The 26,233-nt window shown below is 48.2% G+C and overlaps 2 protein-coding genes across 3 annotated transcripts in view; both read left to right on the plus strand.

The window, feature by feature from the left end:
- Positions 1 to 2,337: 2,337 nt before the first annotated feature.
- Positions 2,338 to 3,438, plus strand: nop10 (NOP10 ribonucleoprotein homolog (yeast)). Its single transcript, XM_056576121.1, has 2 exons — positions 2,338 to 2,530; positions 2,919 to 3,438. The coding sequence occupies exons 1-2, from the start codon at positions 2,477 to 2,479 to the stop codon at positions 3,057 to 3,059; spliced, it is 195 nt and encodes a 64-aa protein (XP_056432096.1). The 5' UTR covers positions 2,338 to 2,476; the 3' UTR covers positions 3,060 to 3,438.
- Positions 3,439 to 3,621: 183 nt separating this feature from the next.
- The window catches only part of LOC130370358 (solute carrier family 12 member 6-like), a 28,154-nt gene continuing 5,542 nt past the window's right edge, over positions 3,622 to 26,233 (plus strand). Inside the window, exons 1-24 of one of the 2 annotated variants that reach the window (XM_056576110.1) lie at positions 3,622 to 3,877; positions 5,449 to 5,549; positions 6,105 to 6,382; positions 10,414 to 10,508; positions 10,831 to 10,959; positions 11,629 to 11,775; positions 12,979 to 13,033; positions 14,465 to 14,595; positions 14,871 to 15,112; positions 15,567 to 15,694; positions 15,990 to 16,181; positions 16,487 to 16,651; positions 17,048 to 17,146; positions 17,401 to 17,458; positions 17,702 to 17,876; positions 18,463 to 18,581; positions 19,223 to 19,321; positions 19,405 to 19,524; positions 20,998 to 21,102; positions 21,994 to 22,162; positions 23,737 to 23,932; positions 24,478 to 24,647; positions 25,350 to 25,481; positions 26,024 to 26,131. In XM_056576110.1, coding sequence (XP_056432085.1) covers positions 3,719 to 3,877; positions 5,449 to 5,549; positions 6,105 to 6,382; positions 10,414 to 10,508; positions 10,831 to 10,959; positions 11,629 to 11,775; positions 12,979 to 13,033; positions 14,465 to 14,595; positions 14,871 to 15,112; positions 15,567 to 15,694; positions 15,990 to 16,181; positions 16,487 to 16,651; positions 17,048 to 17,146; positions 17,401 to 17,458; positions 17,702 to 17,876; positions 18,463 to 18,581; positions 19,223 to 19,321; positions 19,405 to 19,524; positions 20,998 to 21,102; positions 21,994 to 22,162; positions 23,737 to 23,932; positions 24,478 to 24,647; positions 25,350 to 25,481; positions 26,024 to 26,131 — 3,372 coding nt within the window. In that variant the 5' untranslated portion in view covers positions 3,622 to 3,718. The remainder of the gene's footprint in view (positions 3,878 to 5,448; positions 5,550 to 6,104; positions 6,383 to 10,413; positions 10,509 to 10,830; positions 10,960 to 11,628; positions 11,776 to 12,978; positions 13,034 to 14,464; positions 14,596 to 14,870; positions 15,113 to 15,566; positions 15,695 to 15,989; positions 16,182 to 16,486; positions 16,652 to 17,047; positions 17,147 to 17,400; positions 17,459 to 17,701; positions 17,877 to 18,462; positions 18,582 to 19,222; positions 19,322 to 19,404; positions 19,525 to 20,997; positions 21,103 to 21,993; positions 22,163 to 23,736; positions 23,933 to 24,477; positions 24,648 to 25,349; positions 25,482 to 26,023; positions 26,132 to 26,233) is intronic. The other variant, XM_056576111.1, reaches the window with a different exon arrangement.

Here is a 26,233-nt window from a genome sequence, read left to right on the forward strand (position 1 = left end):
GAATAGACTGCATTTGTTTCATCAGTTGTTTAAAATAATGTTGTTCTTTAACACAAAACCAAACATCAAACAAAACAATCAGAAACCTCATATACTGTACATACATCACAAGATAACAAAACTCACAGGACATTACAAAACAATGAACAATACAACAGAGGGGGGGGGGGGGGGGGTGCAAATCCATAATATTCAATAAATTCATTTAAATGCCCAGTTTCTCAAATACAGTCTTATAAAGTCTTATAAAAATCGATGGACCTTCTTCCCCACGGTCAAGATCATTGAGGAACGAGGTTGACGTTCCATTGACAGGAAATCCATAAAGACTTTTAACCAATTGTCAGTATTCAAGCAATTTGGTTTTTGTACTTTCCAATTAATCATAATGATTCGTTTAACCGACAAAAAGGCTTAAGCTATATAGCTTAAGCTTTTAATTGTACATATAGAATGCAAAAAAGTCGACATCTTTTAAATCATATAGTGTTTTTAAGACATTAAAGGGTACCATATAACCATCTATCTCTATCGGACCCACTTGGTTTATACTTCTATGTTGCCATGATTTGTTTGTTAATGTTTTTCCACCCGCTTTTAATACGGGGCTACTCCATATAGGGCATGAAGATATGCTCCATTGAAAGGGAGACGCTTCTGTATAATTTGTATTACCTCACAGGAAAATTTAATAAGAGGATTTACTATTTTCAAATTGGTTATGGGGTAATACCATAAAGCGGTTAGTGAGAAAGATTTGTCTTGGTTGGCTAAAATTGTTTCCTCAACCCATTTCCAACTCCCTAACTAACTCTGGCCTGTATAGGCCCACAACAATGGAAAAGCATTATAAGCAAGATAATAAGAACTGAAATCTGGGACTCCCAATCCACCTCTTTTCCTCGATCTGGATAATCTTTTGTAGCTGATTCTTGGGTTTTCTATTACTCCACAAAAATCTGAGAATAATTTATTAATTTCTTTGAACCAGTAAAGAGGGAATTTAAAAGGAATTACTGATATAAGAAACATATTCATTTTCAGCACTTCTGCTCTGCCCCATAAAATGGGAAGAACTGTCCATCTCTTAATGTCCTCCCTAATTGTTTTAAGGAGTAGAGGGACATTTAAATCAAATATGTCCTCTATGGGAGTCTTAATGTTGATTCCTAGATATCTCAGACCTTGTGGCTTCCATTGAATGGGGGCTGAACCAAGGTGTGAAGAGTAGGGCATAGGATTTAATGGGATGGCTTCACTCTTATTAAAATTCACCTTATACCCTGAAAACTTCCCAAAAAACGAAATGAATGTCACTTGCGGGATTGACTTATGTGGTTGTGATAAAGTTAATAACAAATCCTTAGCAAATAGATTAGCTTTAAAATCATGACCCCCAATCTAGATACCAGTGATTTTCCTCTCTGCTCAGATAGATCTTAGGTGTTGGAAAGGTTCGGATATTGTTCCATTAGTTTTAATTGAAGCACTAGGTTTATTATAGAGGGCCTTCACCCAGCTAATAATAACTTTTCAAATTGAATGCCACTCTCTACCCTGTCCAAGGCTTTCTCAGCGTCCAGACACATGGCTATGGCTGGATGCTGTAGAGTACTGGCTGTCGCCATTACCTGGAAGAGTCTTCTCATATTGTTGGAAGCAAGTCGACCTTTAATAATTCCTGCTTGATCAAGATTTGTCAATGAGGAAATGCGGCTGTCTCCATGCGCATAGCAAGAATTTTAGCAAACAGCTTATAATCGTTATTTAGCATACTTATAGGTCGGAAATTGGTCATTTGAGAATGATCTTTACCGGGCTTAGGTAACGGCGAGATAGTTGCTTGGCACATAGTCGGTGGCATTGAGTGGTCAGTTAATATATTGTTGAATAGTAAAGTGAGAAGTTTTATTTGCATTTCTTGATTACTTTCATTTTATTTCGTTTTTAACCAGTGATTTTTTCGCTTGTAATTTTCTTAATAGTAGGCCTACAAAAACACAACATTAAATATATTCCAATAAACTAAGAGAATGCTGACTTATACCATTAAAATAAATCAAAATCTCTTACCTTTGCGAATGTACATTCAACAATAATCATGAATGAATGTTTTGCATCATTTATCAATGTTTCAAATATAAACTTATTGACTCCTCTGTGTGCGTCATTACTCAACATTCTAACCGGAGGCGAGTATTGTATAAATCACAAAATAAATTGTGGTGATACTCTTTACTTGACAAAATCGCTTAACAAGAACAAGTTATTTTCTATATACATTAGAATTAAAAAATATATTATAATACTTTATATACATTTTCATTCGTTGTTCGTATTCGGCGTCACATCATCCCGGATATCCGGTTGCTGGGTCTGTGCTCCACGTGTTTTGCAAAGACGATCGTCGCCAGTTTATACACCGATAATTCGAGCTGTTGAAGTTGCACTTTGTGTAAACTTTGTTCCTCCCAAGATGTTCCTGCAGTTTTATCTGAATGAAAGCGGCACCAGAGTCTACACTCTGAAGGTAAATGAGTTAATTTATTACCTGCTACTACTAATGAAACGGTTAGACCACAATCTGCTAGTACACATGTACACAACATTAGCCTTGGGGTTCTGTGTGCACACTGCTTGTGATATATTCGGTGTTTCAGGGCATATATCCTCATTCAGCTTGCAGGATTGGTCCCTCAATCCAAAAGTTTGAACGTTATTCATGAAATTTAAAAATGGCAATTGAGAAATCTAAATTGTAAATGCCGTCTAGACCATGTGGATGAAACTGTAAATACAAAGCGTTTCAAAACGTTTTTTTTATGAAAGGGTTATGGATATGATGTATTTTTTGGAAAGTACCGATGCAAGAAAATTTGAGTCAATGGTTTTGAAATGGTTGTTTACGTCTTTCCTAGAAAATGGACCTTTTGGGCAAGCCCACCAGCTCTGCCCACCCGGCCCGCTTCTCGCCGGACGACAAGTTCTCCAGGCACCGTGTGACCGTGAAGAAACGTTTCGGCCTGCTGCTCACCCAGCAGCCGCGACCCATCCTGTAAACCACGGCTGACAACGGAGAGGGGCCCCATTCTTGTTACCCCAAGCTGGCGACCGAGAGGGGCCCTCGGAGGCGACTGGAGGACATCATCATAAAGGACATTGTTGACTTTGACCGCAGAAGATGCATTTACTGGAGGCGTCCCACAAGATCTTTCCTCGATTGTTGACCAATCTTTAGCTAACGTTACTTTGTGATTTTACTGTTTTTTTTATTTCTCAACAAGTTGGACTATTCCAATCCAGTTGACTCCAGTGATTGTTCTATTTTGTGTGCCTTGCCCACAACTCAAATCCAAAGTACAAATTTAAATTTTGTTTGTTCATAGGGATGGTGAATTTTGGAAAGAGTTCAGCCGTTTTATTTTTGGTTGTTTTTTACTTTCATCTGTGTTAGACATTCAAATGTTGGACAGTTTAACTCTGTAACATCCCTCTTGTGTAAATAAAGTATTATGTATGGTCAACGTACACACGTAAACGTCCAGTGTTTAAATATAACCTTAATTACCCTATACCGTCGATTTAGTTTGGACTACTTTACGTCTTTTGTTGTACGGAATTACAACTTTTACCGAACATCGCACCAATACATTTCATATGAAAAAAAAAAATACTGTAATCACTTCTGACTCGCGCCCCCGAGGGACGGCCATGACGCATGCGTAGCGAGGAAACAGGAAGTGTGTTACGCGCCGCTCGCCCCGCTCTGTTATGCTGGACACAAAAAGTGCCGACTATCTGGGTGTCAAGCCAGTCTTTCCCAGATGTGACCCACCAGGCCAACAATGACAGATGTCTGCATAAATACGAACTTCAGGTATGTGTTATCAACATGGGGGTTGCGGGCGGCCATGCGGCGCATGTATATTTAGTGTCTGCTGTCAGTGGAAGCTCAGTGGAGGGGAGCACGCTAGCCTAGCCGCACAATGCACCGCTGCTGGAAGTCTCCGTGGACTGTTGTAATCCAATATCTGCGTATGACATGAATGGGAAAGCGGACTGTGTCCAGTTTGGCTCTGTGATTGTGTTTTAAACCACAGCGGCTGTGAGCGAAGCATGCCGGCGTGGACGGATAATAAGGCGACGTTGACGCGCATGCCGCAGGTCTTTGTGTCAGAAAACAGCATCTTTCCTCTTACCACAACACCACCTCGCTTTATCTTGATATCAGGAGTTTGGTGTGTTGCGTAAACACAGCTTCCTTAATTGGCTTATGATGGATCGCTTGTAAGCCAAGAAGCATTAACGTTAAACATAAATTATGTAATATGTCTGGGACCACTAGTACAATCAAATCGTCAGTATGTATATCTTGTAGAACTATAGTCTGTATTGACGAAAGCGCCATCGCACTTGGCGATCTCCTCCAGATCGATATGGACCGATCGCAGATATTGACCAGCAGTCCAGCTGTCACACGGTTCAGTACATTACTTATGATTATTTGTTAGGAGCGTCGGATTGCTTACTCCTGGCCAACCGGTATACGAACTGCACGTATCCATAGATAAACCAGTTCAAGAGTCGTTGGCGTGAGAAGAAAAGCCCACTGGTGTGTATGAACGGTGCGTTGTTTTTGCGCTTCTGCAAACAGACGCACGCCCCTGCGCCCTCATGAAGGGACACCCTGGGGTGAGGGGATGAAAGGCGACTCCCGTCTAAACCTCCGTGTATTTATCCACTGCCCGCTTCTGACCGAGGAGCAGTTTGTGTGAGAACAGGATTGAGCTGCCTCGCCTCCGCAACTATAGCTGCCCAACCGGTTGGAACCGCTCTAAAATAATAATTAAATTATGAACTCCACCAAAGAAAGACAAAAAATAAATAAATCTCCAGTTCTCGTTCGGGGTCAATATCCCACATGGTTAACGTTCATCGTTATACATGGGCATAAAAATAATGGACACAAGCTGTTATTGTTTTACAGCCATGACGAATTTTGGTAAAAATATGCGGGGAATGCGCTCCGTTGGCTTGTGCTGCTGACGTAGTATTTATCCACGTGTGTGAGAACTGGATGCACCGATGCACCTCCCTTGTCTGGATGAAACGTATTAGACGAATCGGATCATGAAACGTGTCATTGGGAAAGGGTGAAGTGGTGGATCATTAGTGCAATCTTCTACTGCTGAACAATTCAAAACAGATTAGATCATTTAAACAGGATTCTGTCTTGAGAGCTGAGTTAGAATGAGGGCTTGTGAACAGTAACATGCAGCTTATCTCCAGCTTTGAATTTAAAAGACGGACTCTGCTCTGTTTTGTGTCCTTTTGTCCCATTTCTTTTCTGTTTCTTTTCTTTAATTCCCCATCTTTTGTCCTCTTGACTGTATTGTACCATGCTGATCCTCTGTGTCGGGCCTTTGTGCTTCCCGTATCCTTGGTTAGAGAGTGGCTAGCGTTAACCACGTACAGTACAGTCCGTACCCAGGAGGCCTTTGCCCATCCGACACTGAAACCAGTGTATCTAGTGGTCTAGCCAAAGTCCGGTATGTAATAGGCATTGCTTCACTTTCCACCAGATTGATACCTAAACCTTATGTCCAAGTAAATTGTGATCAGTGCACACATAAATCATTGACTTGTAATTCCAATCACACATAGGAAAGCGGTTTAACCTACGTCATCAAAACACACAACATCGCCACAAAGTTAGTACACCAAACACCTGTGACAGTGCAGCGTGTACCTAGTACAGGGATCAGTTACCAAGGTGTAGAACGCATTCCACGTTGGTAACCCGGGTGTATAGCTAGCGATGGCCATCCACACCTGGTGAGAAACGAGACGGCATCTTCGATGAGGATGAGGCCGTTCCAGGGTAGAACCTTCCAGGACACGTCATAACATCATGACGTTTACCCGGGAGATAGACTAACGACCTAGACTATCGTACAATAGGCTAGCCCTCCCAGCGTAGCCTGGCTTCAGCCGTGGGCTAACCGGGCTTAGCTTGGCCTCCCTGAGTGTAGCCTAGCCCTATAGCCCCCCCCCCCCAGTCCCCACCCTTCTGCACTGTCCCTGAACCCCCTCCTCTGCAACAGCCCACCGCCGGCGCCGCCGCCGCCGCGCTCGCCCTCCTACACCCCCGAGCGCGTCGCCATGGCGTCGGTGCGCTTCACGGTGACGCCCACCAAGGCGGAGGACCTGCCGGACGCCTCGCCCGACCTCAGCGCCCGCTCCGCCGGCCACGTGCGCTTCGGCTCCCGGGAGAGCGTGAGCCGCAGCGAGCCCATCAGCGACTGCTCCGGGGGGCCCGCCTCCGGCAACCTGCCCGGGGCGGGGGGCGGGGAGACCCCCGACAGCAGCACCGCCGACCAAGGTGAGTGCGGCACGCAAGGGGGGGGGGGCGTCTGGACCGGGGGGTGATTGGGCTACTGAGACGTCGCCGTTGTCACTGGGGGGCTTCTCGTCGTCGTTGTTGTTGTTGTTGTTGCTGTTGCTGTTGATAATATGTATCGCTCATCCCATTTCTGAGGGACGGTTGTGCACTGAATGTAATCAGTGTAGAAGCACTGAAGGAGAGGATTGGGAGAGACGAGGCTTTGCTCATCCCACCCTCTTGCACGTATGCCTCGGTCAAACTAGTGTGTTTCTCCAGCAGAAGTACTGGAAACGAGTGCCTTATGTCACTCCCCTGGTGTTCACCCACATTCCATCAGCCCAAAACCTCCCAACCGTGACGAGCACAATTCCAATTCGCTCCCTCTCAAAACCATTCAGCCATTGGCCAGGAGAAGGTTGTTTATACTTGTGTCCATTGTCTGAATGCAGTCATGTCCATTGCATTAGACCCGGGCAAGTCTCAGCACCTCAGTTGCCACTGCCTTTGAGTTTTCAGGACTTGGAATGCTTGCTCCAATCTCCGCTAACTGTTGTGTGGCATTGCATTGGCGGGGCTAGCACCAGCGTAGCATAGCTAGCTAACTGATCCACCTTAAGCTGTTGTATTGTAGTGACTGGTAAAGGATGTGTCATGGGTTTGTAAGTAGTAAGCTTCCATTTATAGACATCTGGCTGAGTAATCCTATTGGACACTGCATAATGGGACAGCGATTTAGGGAGGGGGGAGAAGAATAGGGGAGGAGAGAGGGAGAGAGAAAGAGAGGTAGCGGGAGAGAGCGGGAAGAGATGCAGAGATTGCTCGGAAGAGAGAAAGAGGGGGGGAGACATGAAGGGAAGAGGGATGAAGAGAGCGAAATATATTAACTGTGGGATATAGAGAGATACAAAGATACATAGAGACATATAGCTACATATGGGGAGAGAGACAGAGACACATATAGAAAAACAAAGAGAGGGAATATGTCTTTCTGCATCAATCCATCGCCATCTTTCTGTTTTTATGGTCCGTTAATATTGATTTTCTCCAGCAGACAGAATATGATTCTGTGAGAAGATGAATAGTTGTTGTTTGAGTGTGTATGGCAGGGTCAGACCAGGTGTCGTTTGAGCAATAGGTCAAGCACACACACACAGAAGCTTGTTCTTCTTTGTTGGTGTGTGTGTGTGTGTATATATATATATATATATATATATATCAATTTATATTTTGTGTGCTGCGTCGGAGTCAACTAAGCTGTCAGATGTGAAGTCCTGATACTGCAGACAGACAGACAGACAAACAGACCCCACCGCACCCCACCCTTCTTGAGAGGATGCAACGTGAATCCTCTCTGGTGAAACAGCTGAGCTGTTGTTGCAGGGTGGAGCAACAGCGCTGATCGTATTGACCATATGGGATGTCACCACCCCATTAGTGACATCACATGTGGGCGTGTCAACCCAGATCTACCGTGTGAGGGTTGATCACCAGCCCCCCCACTTGTGCAGTGAACTTCTACTGGGTAGGCTTTTATCCATCTGCTGTTTGCCACTTGATGTCACAATGGGGTTTTCTCAAAACGGTTCGTAATGAGTAATCGACATCCCCCCGTGGTGGTCCAATAGGGGTCCTTTTTAAAAACCTGAGCTTCTCTGCAAATTATTGTCCGGATCACCGACACAGGCTGGGAACCATGTTACACATCAACCATAAGATAAGCAGAAGCGGCTACCATGTCGCTGGTAAGAATCCCGTTTGAGGTGGTCAGGATAGTGGGTGTGGAGGTTGGCTGGCAATGACTCTGCACATTGAGCGGGGAAGTTGATTGGGATTCACTCTCATAGATAGCTAGATAGAAAGGAACTTTATTTATCCCTCGGGAAGGTTCCCGCAGGAAATTGCACTTCAAGCAGCAGCAAACCCCATGTTACAAATAGAATAAGAGTCAAAAACAAGTATAAATGTGCAAAAGTAAAAAACGCAAAATGCAAAAAGAATATATACAGGGAATACTATGCAAGCAAATATTTACGTGAGTGCGTAAACAGTGCAAGAAAACAGTTAGTAAAAGGTGCTTCATTTACATATAGCCATTTGGCTGTTGACACCATCAGTTCATAGCGACTTATATATTATAATTGGGGCGGAGAACATTCAAAGCAGTGGGTTGTCATGTTCTGCAGTGCCTAGAGGCCTGTTCATTAGTGCGCCTGTGCTTTTCCGCCTAAAGCCACTACAAGCAATCTCATGTTTCTAATTTGTTTTTGAGAGATTCACTGCTTGAGTGTGTGTGTGTGTGTGTGTGTGTGTGTGCAGTGTTCACAATGCTGTGTGTGTGACTTAGGGTTTCTGCTAGTGTGTTGAAAGAACCTAAGCTCCCGGTACGGTCTCAAACCTGACATTTTGTCTTTAAGAACACGTGTCGTATATCTGGGCCTTCACCATTACATTATCCATTAACCCCCCCCCGCACACAAACTCACGCACACACACTCGCACAGGCATGCATGCACTCACACACACACCCAAACACAGGCAGAGAACAAAGCTTGGTCACAACCCCAAGACAGGAAGTCATGCAGTCCTCAAACCCGTCATCATCAAACACAATGTCCCTTCTCTAACCGGCCAGACAGGCTCTACTTGTGCTCCACATGGGAGACATACCACTACATGTGGCCCTCAGGTATAATTAATAGATGCAACTTTTCTTTACTTTCGCGAATGAATACACCAACGTGACGAAATAAACAGATAGATGGTTTGTGTGTAAACATGTTCTTGTGTGTCCTATTTAAGAGTTTCATTGACTGTCTGGGTGTACTTCATCTGTTTGTGTTTGTTGAAACTTGCCCCAAATATTGAAATAACTCAATTCCGCCCCCCTCCGCCCATCGATCAGGGATCCCCCGGCGTTAGCCCTGCAGATATCGCTGCAGTTGTGTTTTTTTTTATCTGCTGTCGTATTCTCTGGCTCCATGAATGTGACTTTTCTTTGAATATATTTTAATTTTTGAGTGTGTGTGTGTGTGTGTCTGTGTGTGTGTGTGTGAGTCATGCGTCTGAGTCATGCGTGTGAAGGCTCTGTCTTGTGCGGCGGGTTTCGGCAGTGTGTGTCTCAACACCTGTCCAGGTTCCCATCGCCAAGACGATGGGCACCACTGAGTCAGCATGCCGGGCCGAGGGTGTGCGGGTGTGTTCCAGAGTGCACGACGTGCGCACGGTTGTGCGTGCATGTGTGTGCACCGTTTAACAGAAGTGAGACGGCTGACTCGGGGTCTGGAGATGTTCTGCTTACTTGTGCGTGCGTGTGTGTGTGTGTGTGTGTGTGTGTGTCATGTCTGAACTGCAATACTTGGCAAAAAATAGAAGAACTGTGTAGTGGAGAAGGGGAGAGAGAGATCGTTCCCCATGCCAACAAAGCACTCTAGAGTTCTCTCTCTGGGGGGGGGGGGGGAGGGAGAGAGGGAGAGAGGGAGAGAGGGAGAGGGAGACTTGATTAGTCATTGCACAGGGTCTACTGACCCCCTCCCTGGGTACAAACCCCAGACCTTCCTGCTGTGAGGCATGAAGGAGCTAAAATTAGCACATTTATTTATTTATTGTAGATTTAGTTGGCTTGTACACATCAACCAGGCTAATTTAAGTCTTTAGCCTGGGACGGTTCCCTTTCTCAACAAAGGGCCGTTTCACCACAGCCAGGTCATTGCAATTGTAATTAATAACATTATTATTGACCTTGTTTTGATGGCCCTCTTCCATTGAGGCTGGCCAGGGACCTGATGTTGTGGGGTGTCTGTGACATACCACGCAGAACGGAGCCGTAATTCAATGGTTGGAACGTTTTTGCAATATTCGCCATCAAATGCTTTGGCATTCATGAATACACATGTTTGGAAGACCTGGTGGCAAGGTGGCTTTGGGATGGTGGTCAGAGGTTGCCAGATCGAATCCCTTTCACGCCTATCTTCACCAAAGGAACAGAGCTCGAGTCAGTGTCCGTTCTGTTGTGTTGCGTTTGCGTGCAGGCGATGGGAACTCCAAGATGTCCAGCGTCTACATCAACAACTCCCACGCGGTGGACGACGATGACTTCTACGACAGGAACCTGGCGCTGTTCGAGGTATGGGCCCCTGAGAGCCTCTCCTGTACCCCCCCCTCCCCCCCACCCCCATTATGGTCTTTCCCATTATTTTTCTTCCTGTTGTGTGGTTGGACGGCAACCAAATGGGGACAAAAAGGCTAATATAGCGTTCCCAGGCCTAAAGTGGGACCAAGACTCAATCAATAATACTATTATATAAATAACAACAGAGAAGGCCAGCGCTATACCCAGAAGCCCTTTGGGTTTCATTGCTCTGAGATAAAGATGTGTGTGCGTTGAGGCCGTTGTGGTTCTCCCCTAGCGTCTCTTCACTCCGCTCCCTGTGGGCTGTCCCCTGTAGGAGGAGATGGACACCAGGCCAAAGGTCTCCTCCCTGCTCAACCGCCTGGCCAACTACACCAACCTGACCCAGGGAGCCAAGGAGCACGAGGAGGCCGAGAGCAACGGGGAGAAGAGGAAGGCCAGCAAGGTATGGCCGCCGCTCGCCCCGTCACCCCGGGCCCCTAGAGTGGGCTGAGGCTAGAACCAACTGACGCCAGCAAAGGGTGGCTGAAACCGACTGGAGACGGACGGGAGCTGGCGGAATGCTAAGGCTAGACTGCCGGAAACCAGTTGAAACTGTCTGATACTGGTTTAAACTGGTCGAAACTGGCTAATGGAATGAGGCTGTTTGAGACAAACTTCAATTGTCTGGAACAGGTTGTGATGGAATGAGACTGGTTGTAACTTCCTGAAACCAAATGACTGAAATCAACTGAAGGCTTGTGGCTTTGAGTGAGCTCAACTTTGAGTTGGAACCACTGCTTTATGGTGAACTGAAACAACAACAACAACACACACACACACACACACACACACACACACACACACACACACACACACACACACACACACACACACACACACACACACACACACACACACACACACACACACACACACACACACACACACACACACACACACACACACACACCCCTTTAATCTATAAAACTAGGACTTTGGTCAACATGTATAACATTATTTTATTGACCTCACTCAATCTTATAGCCTTCATGACCTACAAATGGGGTCAAAGGTGAGAACCAATGAGTAAATAGTGTGTTCTTGTGTGTGGGTGTGTGTGTGTGTGCTCCAGGCCCCCCAGATGGGGACCTTCATGGGGGTGTACCTCCCGTGCCTCCAGAACATCTTCGGGGTGATCCTGTTCCTGCGGCTCACCTGGGTGGTGGGGGCCGGGGGGGTGCTGCAGGCGCTCTGCATCGTCCTCGTCTGCTGCTGCTGCGTGAGCACACACACACACTCACTCACTCACTCACTCACTCACTCACTCACTCACTCACTCACTCACTCACTCACTCACTCACTCACTCACTCACTCACTCACTCACTCACTCACTCACTCACTCACTCACTCACTCACTCACTCACTCACTCACTCACTCACTCACTCACATTAACTCACTCACATTAACCCACTCACTCACATTAACTCACTCACATTAACTCACTCACATTAACTCACTCACTCACTCACTCACTCACTCACTCACTCACTCACTCACTCACTCACTCACTCACTCACTCACTCACTCACTCACATTAACTCACTCAATCACACTAACTCACTCAATCTCACAAACTAACTATCTCACTCTCTCTCACGCACATCACTCATACACTCACTCACACTCACTCACTCAATCACTCACTCACTCACACGCACAGACACACACTACCTTACTCACTCACTCACACATATGGCACACGCGTATGCACACACACTCGTACACACAAATGATAATCACAAGTCAATCTTTATGTTCATCTCTCTTTCTCTCTCTGTGTCTCTCTGTCTCTGTCTCTCTCTCTGTCTCTATGTCTCTGTCTCTCTCTCTGTCTCTATGTCTCTATGTCTCTGTCTCTCTCTCTGTCTCTATGTCTCTGTCTCTGTCTCTCTCTCTCTCTCTCTCTCTCTCTCTCTCTCTCTCTCTCTGTCTCTATGTCTCTATGTCTGTCTCTCTGTCTCTGTCTCTATGTCTCTGTCTCTCTCTGTCTCTCTCTCTCTCTGTCTCTATGTCTCTATGTCTGTCTGTCTCTCTCTGTCTCTTTGTCTCTGTCTCTCTCTCTCTATGTCTCTGTCTCTCTCTCTCTCTCTCTGTCTCTATGTGTCTGTCTCTCTCTCTGTCTCTATGTCTCTGTCTCTCTGTCTCTGTCTCTCTCTCTGTCTCTCTCTCTATGTCTGTCTCTCTCTATTTCTCTGTCTCTATGTCTCTGTCTCTCTCTGTCTCTATGTCTCTGTCTCTCTCTCTGTCTGTCTCTGTCTCTCTCTCTGTCTCTATGTCTTTGTCTCTCTCTCTGTCTCTCTGCCTCTCTCTCTCTCTCTCTCTCTCTCTCTCTCTCTCTCTCTGTCTCTGTCTCTGTCTCTGTCTCTGTCTCTGTCTCTGTCTCTGTCTCTGTCTCTGTGTCTCTGTCTCTCTCCCTCCAGACCATGTTAACAGCAATATCTATGAGTGCCATCGCTACCAATGGAGTCGTCCCAGGTAACCTCCCAACCCTAGCCAGAGACTGAATGTGTTAACATGACCTCACAGTCTGGTGTTTCCGTGTGTATGTGTGTCTGCACAGTACGCCTATGAGTAGATTTCTGTGTGTGTGTGTGTTTTATTTGACTGTTTGTGTGTATGTATATATCTTTGTATAAGTTTGTTTTATTCATGTCTAATACGTGTTATTTTTGTTTGCCCTGCCCCTCTCTGTTATCCCCCTCTGCTTCTCCGTCTCGCTGAACGTTAAAAACCTTTAGTGGTTTTTTAACTCGGACCGTCACTGGAAACCTCATAGACGTTTTTGTAATCCATAACTTCCACTAACTCATCAAGATAACTTCAACAGTGATTTACTTTAACAGACGTCCTTCCTCAGTTCACTTTTCAGTCATGAAGTCTTCAGGTTCTCTGTGCCGGTCCTGGTTTGGTTTAAACTTCCTCGGTTTCCATTCTAACTCCTTGAAGACCATTGTACAATGCTGGGTTTTCAGAATAAAAGTCCCCTCATTGATCTTATCTTGAGCGCGTACAGAAGTGACAACCATGGAAGATCGCTATAACGGTTTTCCATCGCTCTTATTCCTCACAGAGACTAGCTCTTATTTATGTCAGCCGTCTCCATCGTAATTTTACTAATACATACATCCTTCTCTCCCTCTCTCCATTCATCATCCCATCATCCACTTTCTCTTCTATCCGTTCACGAACTCCCTATCTTTTTTCATTATCGTCGGGACTGTGTATTCCTTTATCTCCTCGCCCTTCTCTCCTTCTGTCGCTCTGTTGATATCGATCTCTTGTTTCTCTTGTCCTCTCTCTATCTCCTTCTTTTCTTTCGGTCGTTCTTCCTTCTCGTGGTCCGTCTCCTTTCTGTCATTCGTTCTGTCTCTCACTCACAAACCGTTTTCGTCTTTATTTTCCATCCTACCATCTATTTATCTCTTTGCTTTTCTTTCACCTTTGTCAAATTTCTCGCCTCTTCTACTGCATGCTCTCTCTCTCTCTCTCTCTCTCTCTCTCTCTCTCTCTCTCTCTCTCTCTCTCTCTCTCTCTCTCTCCTACATATTCTTTCTCTCTTATTTCTTACTACTTTTCCATCTCTCTCCACCTCTCTCTCTTTCTGAACTCTGCCCCTGGGTGTGTCTCGCCATTATGCTTCTCTCTCTCTCTGTCTCTGTCTCTGTCTCTCCTCTCTGCTCCTATGTCTCTCTCTCTCTCTCTCTCTCTCTCTCTCTCTCTCTCTCTCTCTCTCTCTCTCTCTCTCTCTCTCTCTCTCTCTCTCTCTCTCTCTCTCTCTCTCTCTCTCTCTCTCTCTCTCTGCTCCTATGTCTCTCTCTCTCTCTCTCTGCTCCTATGTCTCTCTCTCTCTCTCTCTGCTCCTATGTCTCTCTCTCTCTCTCTCTGCTCCTATGTCTCTCTCCCCAGCGGGGGGGTCTTACTTCATGATCAGCAGGTCTCTGGGCCCAGAGTTCGGGGGGGCTGTGGGGCTCTGCTTCTACCTGGGGACCACCTTCGCCGGGGCCATGTACATCCTTGGGGCCATCGAGATCCTACTGGTATGTTTCAAGGCCCCAGTGGTTCCCAACCACTGGCACGGGGCCCTATTTGGGCTTGCTTGATTTGTATGTTAGGATTGTCGAGGGACATTGCTGACTTGAGAGCTCTTACAACAGATATTCGACAATAATTAATGATTTAATAGGTTTGAAAGGTCCACATATGACAAAACAAAACTTAAGATATGGCTTGTAATGACCCACCTGTCTTTAAAATGGCCGCCCTTTCTGTCCACCTACCTTGGTTGCATCTCCTCCTCCCTCTCCCCCTGCAGATGTACATCGCTCCGCAGGCGGCCATCTTCATCTCCAGCGCGGCGGAGGGCGAGGGCGCGGCCCTGCTCAACAACATGCGGGTGTACGGCTCCATCTGCCTCCTGCTCATGTCCCTGCTGGTGTTTGTGGGCGTGAAGTACGTCAACAAGCTGGCGTCCGTCTTCCTGGCGTGCGTCATCGTCTCCATCCTCTCCATCTACATCGGGGCGCTGGTCTCCGCCTTCATCCCGCCGGACTTCTCGTGAGTTCACTCAAAATGTTTAAAGACCTACCTTCTACTTCAGCTGGACTTCGGGTGTCATTGCTGTTGATTATTTCAAACACGGAGCGAAAAGCTGTTTGATAAGAAGTGTTGTAGGAAGTGACTCGTAGAATTTGAAAAGTGTGTTGTATCCGAATTCCCCCTAATTCGCTTTGGGTAAAACTGTGTGCTTGGTGACTAAATTGTCTGCCTTGACCCCCTGTAGTTCCGGCTGATGCTGGGATTGGTTCTGCTTTGTTGTGTAGTAGCCCTTTACTGTCCTCTAGTGGCCAGAAACAAATGAATGCTTCTTTAATTGGCATAACCAAAGTAACTTACATTGTGTTGAGTTTACATTCGGTTGACCATAAGTAGGACTTGCAACTTAACTGACCAATGGCGTGGATCATCACCCTCCCCACTGACCAATGGGATTCCTCTATCTCGCCCATAGGGTGTGTATGCTGGGGAACCGCACCGTCAATGGGCATGCTCTCCCTGACAACCAATGTGCCAAGACAGTGTTGGGGCAATCCACAGAGTCAATGGACCAAGGGGACGGGAACCTCACCTTCATGGCCGGTGGGTGAACCCACCAGCAACACATACAGTCTTACTTGGAGAAATCTGATAGAGAATGGTGCTTTAGTAAAATGCTTGCAAAAAATGTGTAAGAAAACAGATTGGAACAAATACAAATGGATCAAATACATTTTGGCTGAAATTCAGCTTTGATCAGATAAAATATGAAAGAGATACGCTTAGGAATCCCCAAAAAATTTACTGATTCGTAATGCTACAAAATATTGAATAACCCTTGATTACTTATTTTGATCCAAAAAAATGATTGAATGACGTGAACTTCATCCTGACATAGAGAACTCCACCGCCTTCCCGCCCTCCGCGACCTCCCTGACCCCCAGCGCCGTAACCACGGAGGAGACCACGGCGATATGGAAACATTTCTGCGACAGCTCGGAGCTCAACGCCACCTGCGACGACTTCTTCACCCACAGCAAGTTCACCACCATCCAGGGGATCCCCGGCCTGGCCAGCGGCATCATCACAGGTGTGTGTGTGTGTTTGCATGTGCATTTGTGTGTCTGCGTGTCTGCTTTCACATGTACATGTGCGACAGATTGCCATCCGAGTTCATCAAAGCGTGGGAAAAAATTGCACAAAATATTTGGTGAATTGCATTGGTTGAAACGAAAATTAAGTGTTTCGATGTTAATCCACCGTTTTGTTGACACACCCATATTCTTGTCCTCAACCATAATTATAATTTCTTGGCGTATTTTGTTTGAGTCGTACACGTATTGAATTGCGTTGAGTAAGAAAGGAGTTCTCATGTCTTGACTGATTGGTCGACAGAGAACCTGTGGAGCACGTACCTCACCAGGGGGGACGTCCTGGAGAAGCCGTCCCTCCCCTCCACTCACGTGTCAGCCCCAGCCACCAATCAGAGGCCCTATGTGTTCGCTGACATCACCACCTCCTTCACGCTATTGGTCGGCATCTTCTTCCCATCGGTCACAGGTATGGACCTCCTGTCTTGTGGTCTGCTTTTGGAGGTTCACTCACTGTGTTATTTTTTTTTATCATCTGCGCCTCCTGCTGTTGTTGCTGTTTATATCTGCTTTTATTTTGAAGTGATGAAATGCTTGGTTTGGGGGGCGGTTTTACTAAGTAGCAAGACAGTCCTTCAAAACCTCAAGCGGGATAATCCAGTGTTTGATAAAGTGTGACCTTATCTTATCTTAAATCTGTTGCGGACGCCTGCGGTAATCTGTGCACCTGAGAAAGGCGTGCTGTGCTTGAACAGACACTTGACACTGACCGGCAGGCTGACAGAGTGAGGAGGGGTGTGTTGGAGGGAACAGTGGGCTCATTGTGTGAGGTCCCCTCCCCCCCTCCCCCCCTGCCCCCCAACAGGAATCATGGCCGGTTCTAACCGGTCGGGGGACCTGAAGGACGCCCAGCGATCCATCCCCATAGGAACCATCCTGGCCATCCTCACCACCTCCCTGGTCTGTATCCTTTCAATCAGGGGGCTCTGATGTCATCGCCCCGCCGGCCAATCAGGAGGCTGCCTTCTCTGATGCCCTCACCCCGCCGGCCAATCAGGACGCTCACTTCTCTGATTGCGTCACCCCGTGCAATTGTGTTAGGTGGATGGCTTACAATTTAGTTTAGATGAAGAGCAACGACTCTTCATTAGAAATGACTTGGTTTGAACTGAGAAGCGGTTTAAGCTGGTTGTTGTCCTGAGTGTTCCCCCCCTCCAGACCTGAGCAGCGTGGTTCTGTTCGGCTGCTGCATCGACGGGGTGCTCCTCCGAGACAAGTCAGTACGACCCTCCTCAAAGTCACGCTGATTTAATAATGGCAATGTTTGAGGTAGTAGGATCTGGATTTGTACCTCAACATTCCCTGATCTAAATCAATGTATCTATACATCCCATCGCTGAGTACGATCCATTGGACGCAGATGGATTGACCAGTTTTCTCGACGTCGCCAACAAAGCTTCGCCGTAGATGCGGTTGTCGTGGATACGCAGCGTTTGACCCCCTCGGTGTGACCCGGCAGGTTCGGCGACTCGGTGAAGGGGATCCTGGTGGTGGGCACACTGGCCTGGCCCTCCTCCTGGGTCATCGTGATTGGCTCGTTCTTGTCCACGTGCGGCGCGGGCCTCCAATCGCTGACGGGCGCGCCCCGCCTCCTCCAGGCCATCGCCAAGGACAACATCATCCCGTTCCTCAGGGTAGGGCTCCTGATCCCCTCCCTCCGAGTACGACGGCGTCAGGCGTCAGGTCTTCTGACAGCACAGGGGGGCTGCAGACAGGTGGAGGAAAGGGGCGGAGCCGGGTGGAAAGGGGCGGAGCCGGATGGGAAGGGTACCCCTGACCCGGGTAGGGATGTTAAGGCCGGGCTCCAACAGATGAGGTAGACGGGACCTCCTAGAACAGACCGTTGTGTCTTCATTAGGACATAAGGAGCTAGACAGGAACTCCTAGAACAGACTGTTGTGTAGTCATTAAGACATAAGGAGCTAGACAGGACCTCCTAGAACAGACTGTTATGTAGTCATTAGCACTAGATAACTGCAGAGTAAAAAGGCAACATAGACGAGGCAAACGCGTATCGGAAATGAGAAAACACTGTGTGTGGATTTATTAAATGACTTTCTCTCAATGGAGCTGTGTGTGTGTGTCTGTGTCTGTTTGTGTGTGTCTGTGTGCGTGCGTGTGTGTGGGTGTGTGTGTGTGTCCGTGTGTGTCCGTGTGTGTGTGCGTGTGTGTGTGTGTGTGTGTGCGTGCGTATGTGTGTGTCTGTGTGTGTGCGTGCAGGTGTTTGGCCACGGTAAGGCCAACGGGGAGCCCACCTGGGCCCTGCTGCTGACGGCCTGCATCGCTGAGCTGGGCATCCTCATCGCCTCCCTGGACCTCGTGGCCCCCATCCTCTCCATGTGAGACCTTTGACCTTATAAGAACCCTGACCTTTAACCCTCTAAGACCTGTGACCTTTAACCCTGTAAGATCCGTGACCTTTCACCTTTAACCCTGTAAGAACCCTGACCTTTGCATATAAGGTCCATCCACGGTGTGTAGGCCTGTGTCTTTCCCTCTGTAAGGTTGTTTGACCGAACAGGTGGCAGTCAAGGTGTGAAAGATGCATTTAAGTTAGGGTAGGCAATTCGGAGCAAGCAGCCTGAGGGTGAACTAGATTTAGTACTATCTGAAACTGAAAAATACCAGCCTTACGTGGTGGGTAGCTAGGCCAGCCAATCATTTCTTCGTGGGCTGAATGAAATGATTGAAGGGCTTATTTCATGCCTGTGACATCCACTGATACCAGATTATTAAATTGTTCTTGTCAGGGCTTTCATTTTCTTGATTGCGGTTGGGTGTAAAGAGAATTTTAATACAAATTCTCTCTCTTTCGCTCTTATCTTGACCTCTCTCCTTTCTTTGATTTCTCTCTCTTTCAATCTTTTCTTGGCCTCTCTCCTTTCTTTGATTTCTCTCTCTCTCTCTCTCTCTCTCTCTCTCTCTCTCTCTCTCTCTCTCTCTCTCTCTCTCTCTCTCTCTCTCTCTTTCCCCCCTCCAGGTTCTTCCTGATGTGCTACCTCTTTGTGAACCTGGCCTGTGCTCTGCAAACGCTCCTCAGGACCCCCAACTGGAGACCCCGCTTCTCCTACTACCACTGGTACACACACACATGCTTCCCCCACTAGTTTGTACACACACACGCCACCAGTATCTGATGGCAGTGTGTCTTTGTGTGTGTAGGTCCCTGTCATTCTTGGGGATGACCATCTGCCTGGCACTCATGTTCATCTCCTCCTGGTACTACGCTATCGTTGCCATGGTGATCGCCGGCATGATCTACAAATACATTGAGTATCACGGGTACGTCTCCATGGAAATGCAATGCCCCTAGTGTGTGTGTGTGTGCGTGTGTGGGTTATGTGTAATGTGTGTGTATCAGTGGAGGCTTCTCCAGTGAGGAGAGGGAGGAAGATCCTCCTTTACATTGTTGAGAATAAAAAATGTAGATTGTCCAGACTACTGTAATCAATGAATCCCCTTAAATATGACTACTTCAATGCCTTTGTATCTGTAATGTTCGTTTTCCTCGGTAAAGGGACATTAGCACCCCCTATCGCCTATTGACAATTACTTCATGGAGGACGTTTCTCCCTCAGCCTCCATTGACTCCCATTAATTTCCCCGTTTTGGCGGCCGGTGAATAACATGAGGTTCAATGGGAGAGAGGAGGAAAGTCCTCCTCTGAGTGGGTGCGACTAGCTAAGGGATCTGGAACCCTACATCTCACAAATTCAAGAACAGGCTTGAGCCCTGGCTGCGCTATGAACCAATGAGCAGGAGCCCAGGCTGTGGAGCAGCCCGGAGGGAGAGAACCAACGAACCCGCTCAGTCGTATGCCTCGTTCCCGGTGCTCTACTGTTCGTTGCGGTACAGTGCAGCTATGTTCGCTTATATTGACGAACAGAGCAACGTTTCCGTTGCCCGCGGCCGAGCCGCTAAGCCCGCGAGGAGGATTGACTTGGTCTATAAATGAAGTCCCTCAATCTTACTTTGCTTAACACCATGACCCACATTCTGAAACACCCATTAACATCCACCTTTGCCTAAAACAATGGGAGATGTAGATTGTCCAGACTACTGTGCAAATAGTTGTGAAATAATGTTCTTGTTCTTTGAATTGTTTGTTACTCTGACCGTTCTGTTTGCTATTACAATTACAATTCGGGCATTTAGCGCTCGAATTTTATCCAAAGCGACTTACATCGGTTAATACACACATTGACACACCGATGGCAGAGTCAACCATGCAAGGAGGCAGCCAGCTCGTCAGGAGCATGATGCATTTTAAATGGCATCACTTTTGGTTTTGTGTCTTCATTTTTCTTAAAACAATTGTAGCTGAATATAAACATAGCCAAATTACAACCAATAGCTTCAGTCATTGAGGGCTAAAATAGGTCCAATGAAAGGCCCACATTTTTTTATTTAGTTTTACAAATCAAAAGCAGGCCTGATTTGACTAATTGGCTTTGCATCCTTTCCTTCTGCCCTTGAAGTCCAAGATATGCTGACCAGCTTTCATAGTACAATGCTGCCACTGGTGGATTTGTATCAATTCACATAATTATCCCTCCCTGCTATTTTGTAGTTCACACAAACACCCTGAAACAACTCGAGTCTCGCATAGTTCTGCCACCCTACGCCACTATCAGTGCAAGCAGGCCAATGGCAACCAAGCACGCAGTCCTTCCTCCCTCACTTTAAAACCACCAGCCGCCACTGGTGTGTATGTATGTGTGTGTAACATGTGTGTCCTATTTGTGTGTGTTTCAGAGCAGAGAAAGAGTGGGGTGACGGTATCCGTGGTCTGTCTCTCAGCGCTGCTCGCTACGCCCTCCTGAGGCTTGAGGAGGGACCGCCCCACACCAAGAACTGGAGGTAGAGACCCTCCATAACCCACACATCGTTCGGTTCAACACAGCTTCATTGGCATTGGGGCAGGAATACTTACATGGCCATAGCAGTTACATAGCAGTTCATCTTCTACTTCATATTCTACTACACGGCGTAGAGTAGGGCTGTCTAAATCACAATGAGTCACTTCCTGAAGAGCAACTAACCGCATGAATACATGACAGATAATCGACGCTCTCACTCTGAATAATGCATCCCTTCACCTGCTCATGTTTTATTCACTTATGAATATTTGACGTCTCCATTACTTATGGAACTCTTTAGTGGGGTGTTTTCATCAAGTCAAATGAGACAAAACCCTACACATCCTGAAGACAGACACACACACACACACACACACACACACACACACACACACACACCCACACACACACACACACACACACACACACACACACACACACACACACACACAGAAACACACACCTAAGGGTACTTAGCAAGCAGGAAGTTATGCCTGAAAGGCTATTAATGTGTGTGTGTGTGTGTGCGTGTGTGTGTGTTGGCGCCTGTGTGTGTGTGTGTGTGTGTGTGTGTGTGTGTGTTGTATGTCTGTGGGTTTTCCCTTGTATTTGTGTGTGTGTGTGTGTGTGTGTGTGTTTGCCCTGTGTGTGTGTGTGTGTGTGTGTGTGTTTGCGCCTTTGTGTCTTCGTGTGTGTGTGTATGTGTTTGCCCCCGTGTGTGTGTGTGTGTGTGTGTGTGTGTGTGTGTGTGTGTGTGTGTGTGTGTTTGCGCCTTTGTGTCTTCGTGTGTGTGTGTATGTGTTTGCCCGTGTGTGTGTGTGTGTGTGTGTGTGTGTGCCCGTGTGTGTGTGTGTGTGCGTGTGCGTGTGCGTGTGTGCGTGTGCGTGCGTAGGCCTCAGCTGCTGGTGCTCCTGAAGCTGGATGAGGACGCCCACGTCAAGTCTCCAGGCCTGCTGACCTTCGCCAGCCAGCTGAAGGCCGGGAAGGGGCTGACCATCGTGGGCACCGTGCTGAGCGGCAACTTCCTCCACAGCTACGGAGAGGCCCTGGCCGCGGAGCAGGTGGGCTGCACGCAACTCTGCTGATATGCATGTCTGAGGGCGATTCCCACTGCCTTGTTTGGTTCGAACCAAACCAAAAAAATGACTGCTGCGGACCTTTTGGGCTGGTGTGAATACAAACCATCAAACTCTGGTGCAGACCGCGCTCGGTCCGACCCAGTTCTAAAAGTGATATGCCTTTTTGGAATGTTGCCAACAGGCAACATTTAATACATTCAGTACAAGGATGGGGGAGAAGGCGTTTCAGCGGTCCGCGGATAGCATCACATCATAAAATCGACGTTGTGCCAAACGCCTCTGATGCTCCAAAAGTACTGCAAATGTTTGTAACTGTATGAAACCAATCCGTATAAGCACAACGAGGCCAGCACGCTGAATCTCCATAATCTCCATAGTTTGTTTTCTGTTTACTTTTTTTTTATGCGTTACCCCGCGTTACCTCGCCCCCAAACGTCTTGTCCAATGATTGAGCGATCTATGCAAACACGTGCGTTGTTGACAAATTCTCGGACTGTTTTGCAATGTGAAAAGGACCCGCACCAAACCAAAAAATAAACATTGCGTTTTGGTCCGGACCATAGAGATTGAACTAAGGACTTCCTGGTGTGAACACGCCCTAAGGCTGTCTGGCCTGTGTGTCCGACCGTCTGAATATCAGTCTATATATAGTTTGTTGGTCAGTCTGTGACTCTCTCTGTGAGTCAGCATTTGGATCCGTATGTTGATGTGTCCGCCTGCCGGTTCTTCAGTCTGTTGGTCTGACTGTTTTCCGGCCTGCCTTTTGGTGTTTGTGACCGTCTGTCTGACTCTCTGTTTACGTCTGCCTAATCATAAAGCATTGTCGTTGATGTCGTTAACTCTACGCTTAGTTTCACTTTGTTAATGTTTTGACGTACTTGGTTTTTATGTTCCTATCTCACTTTGATTTGTCTTTGGTTAACTGTTACTGCGTGTTGTTAACAGATGATACCTCCGTCTCCCTCCGTCTCCCTCGTTCCCCACTCCTCTCTCTACCTCCCCCCCCCCCCTTGATACTTAAACACCCCATTATGCTCTGTCACTTTAGCACCCCTGCACTTTATAATACATTCCAGTGCTTTATTCAATTATTAAATTATTTGATTGTTGCTATTGTCGATATATTGTGTATATTTTGCTTTTTTCGTTTTTTGCTTTACTACGCAGTTGTCGCTTGCCTTGAATTTCACTGGGCAGTATAACCCTGTGTTGCACTTTACATTAGAGAAATAAAACATATTGACTCCTGTCTCTCTCCCTTCTCTCCCACCCCTTCTGTCTCTCTCCCTTCTCTCCCCCCCTTCTGTCTCTCCCTTCTCTCTCCCCCCTTCTCTCCCCCTTCTCTCTCTCTCCCTTCTCTCCCTCCCCTTCTGTCTCTCTCCCTTCTCTCTCCCCCCTTCTCTGCCCCCTTCTGTCTCTCCCTTCTCTCTCCCCACTTCTCTCCCCCCCTTCTGTCTCTCCCTTCTCTCTCCCCCCTTCTCTACCCCTTCTCTCTCTCTCCCTTCTCTCCCCCCCCCTTCTCTCTCTCTCCCTCCCCCCCCCCCCCCCACCTCCAGACCCTGAAGCACCTGATGGACAAAGAGCGCGTGAAGGGCTTCTGCCAGTGCATCGTGGCCCACAAGCCGCGCGACGGCATCAGCCACATGATCCAGTCCAGCGGCCTGGGGGGCATGAACCCCAACACGGTGGTGATGGGCTGGCCGCAGGCCTGGAGGCAGAGTGAAGACCCCCAGTCCTGGAAGACCTTCATCAGTGAGTCACCCAGGAGGAGGAGGAGGAGGAAGGAGAGAGGAGAGAGGTGGAGGAGGAGGAGGAGGAGGATGATGATGGAGGAAGGAGAGAGGAGGAGGAGGAGGAGGAGGAGGAAGGAGAGAGGTGGAGGATGATGATGATGATGATGATTATGGAGGAGAGGAGGAAGGAGAGAGGTGGAGGATGATGATGATGATGATGAGGGAGAGAGGAGGAGGAGGTTGGAGGGGGAGAGACAGACAGATGGAGGAGAGACAGGTAGACAGACTACTCGGCAGACAGATGGAGAGGTGGACGGACAGACAGACAAAAAGACAGACTTGCTAACACTCAAACAGACAGTTTGAGCCACCGTTATCTGAGAGATGTAAAAAGGTTGCCCGCCCAGCCGTAGGACGACGGGTGGCTCAGCCTCCCAGTTGGCCCGGTCCTCTTGGGGGCGGGGTCTCCGAGGGTCCGCCGGAGCCGGTCTCAGCCGCCGCCGGCCGCCCTCCCCTGATCTAACGGCGCCCCCCCCCCCCGGTCTCCCCCCCCCCCCCCCCCAGACACGGTGCGCATCACCACGGCGGCCCACCTGGCCCTGCTGGTGCCCAAGAACATCTCCCTGTTCCCCTGCAACAGCGAGCCGTGCTCCGAGGGCTACATCGACGTGTGGTGGATCGTGCACGACGGCGGCATGCTCATGCTGCTGCCCTTCCTGCTGCGCCAGCACAAGGTGAGCGGCCCCCCGGGGGGGCCGGCGTGGTCTGAATGGTGGTACGAGACGGGGTCTTTCCCTCCGTGCTGCTAGCTTCTTAGACCAATGGCTTGTTTTGATCAGCGTTGATTAGCTCGGTAGTTCCTGAGGTATAAACAACGTTGTTCCCTCTTGCTCCTCGCCTCCTCCTTCCCCTCTTTCACCTCACCCCGTCCTCGTCCTCTTCCTCCCATCACTTCTCCACCCCCTCTTCTCTTCCTCCTTATCCTCCACCTCCTTTTCAACTCCATCCCCCAATCCTGTTCCTCCTCCTCCTCGTCCTTCACCTTCCTCCTCCTCCTCCTCCTTCAACCTCCTCCTTCACCTTCCTCCTCCCACTCGTCCCGTTCCTGCTCCACCTCCTCCTCCTCTTCCTCCTACTCCTTCTCCACCACCTCCTCCTGCTCCTCCTCCTCCTTCACCTTCCTCCTCCTCCTTCACCTTCAACCTCCTCCTCCTCCTTCACCTTCCTCGTCCCACTCGTCCTGTTCCTGCTCCACCTCCTCCTCCCGCTCCTCATCTTCCTCCTCCTGCTCCTTTATACCTTCCTCCTCCTCCTCCCCCTCCTCCACCTGCTCCTCATCTTCCTCCTCCTCCTCCTCCTCCTCCTCCTCCTCCTCCTCCTCATCATCATCATCATCATCATCATCATCTTCCTCCTCCTCCTCCTCTTCCTCCCAGGTGTGGCGAAAGTGTGGGATGCGTATCTTCACGGTGGCGCAGATGGAGGACAACTCCATCCAGATGAAGAAGGACCTGGCCACCTTCCTGTACCACCTGCGCATCGAGGCCGAGGTGGAGGTGGTCGAGATGGTAAGCTGGGGGCACACCGGAGGACGATAACCACCACGATGGATACACAGACACGTTGAGCCACAACCTCTCTGTGAAGATTCATCATTTGTCATCATGATGGTCGGCTCTAGCCTGGCTATTGCCAGACCAAGCTCGTTCGAGCTTGGTCTGGCAATAGCCAGGCTAGAGCCGACCATCATGATGACAAATGACGAATTGGTCTGGGGAGGCTGCCGTCCTTTTCTTCAGTGATCATCGGGCGTAGTTCGAATGACTCTGTCTGTACGCAATTGGCTGCTTGCCGTCGCTTCCCTGTCGTCATTGTGTTAAACCAGCCAATAGCGCGCCAGGGGGGAAAAAGCCAGCTCTGTGATTGGCTCCAGTAAAATCGGATCGGAAACAGGAAGAAATGTATTTCTCCTCTCTAGCCGCTTGCTGCAGGGCGAATTCAAATCGCAGGCAGAACGGGCTGGGGGGGTACCCAGTCTAGGTCAGCACACCTCTTGGTGTGTCTTTGGGTTTTTTCCGAGGACCTTATGTGTTTTTTTTTTTCCTCCCAGCACGACAGTGACATCAGCGCCTACACCTACGAGAGGACCCTGATGATGGAGCAGCGGTCTCAGATGCTCCGCCAGATGAGGCTCTCCAAGTCGGACCGCGAGAGGGAGGTGAGCTATCGATGGCCGTGGCCACGCCCCCACCCCCCCCCCCCCCCCCCCCCGCTAACGCCCCAGCTAAGCTAAGCGTAGGCAGTTCTAGAGCCCAGTCCC

The sequence above is a fragment of the Gadus chalcogrammus genome, chromosome 17, assembly GCF_026213295.1.
Source record: "Gadus chalcogrammus isolate NIFS_2021 chromosome 17, NIFS_Gcha_1.0, whole genome shotgun sequence".
In the NCBI taxonomy this organism is placed as follows: domain Eukaryota; kingdom Metazoa; phylum Chordata; class Actinopteri; order Gadiformes; family Gadidae; genus Gadus; species Gadus chalcogrammus.

Coding starts and splice junctions, on each gene's coding strand:
- nop10 (XM_056576121.1), top strand. CDS start 2,477: ATGTTCCTGCAGTTTTATCTGAATGAAAGCGGCACCAGAGTCTACACT. Junction 2,531..2,918: donor CCAGAGTCTACACTCTGAAG/GTAAATGAGTTA, acceptor CGTCTTTCCTAG/AAAATGGACCTTTTGGGCAA.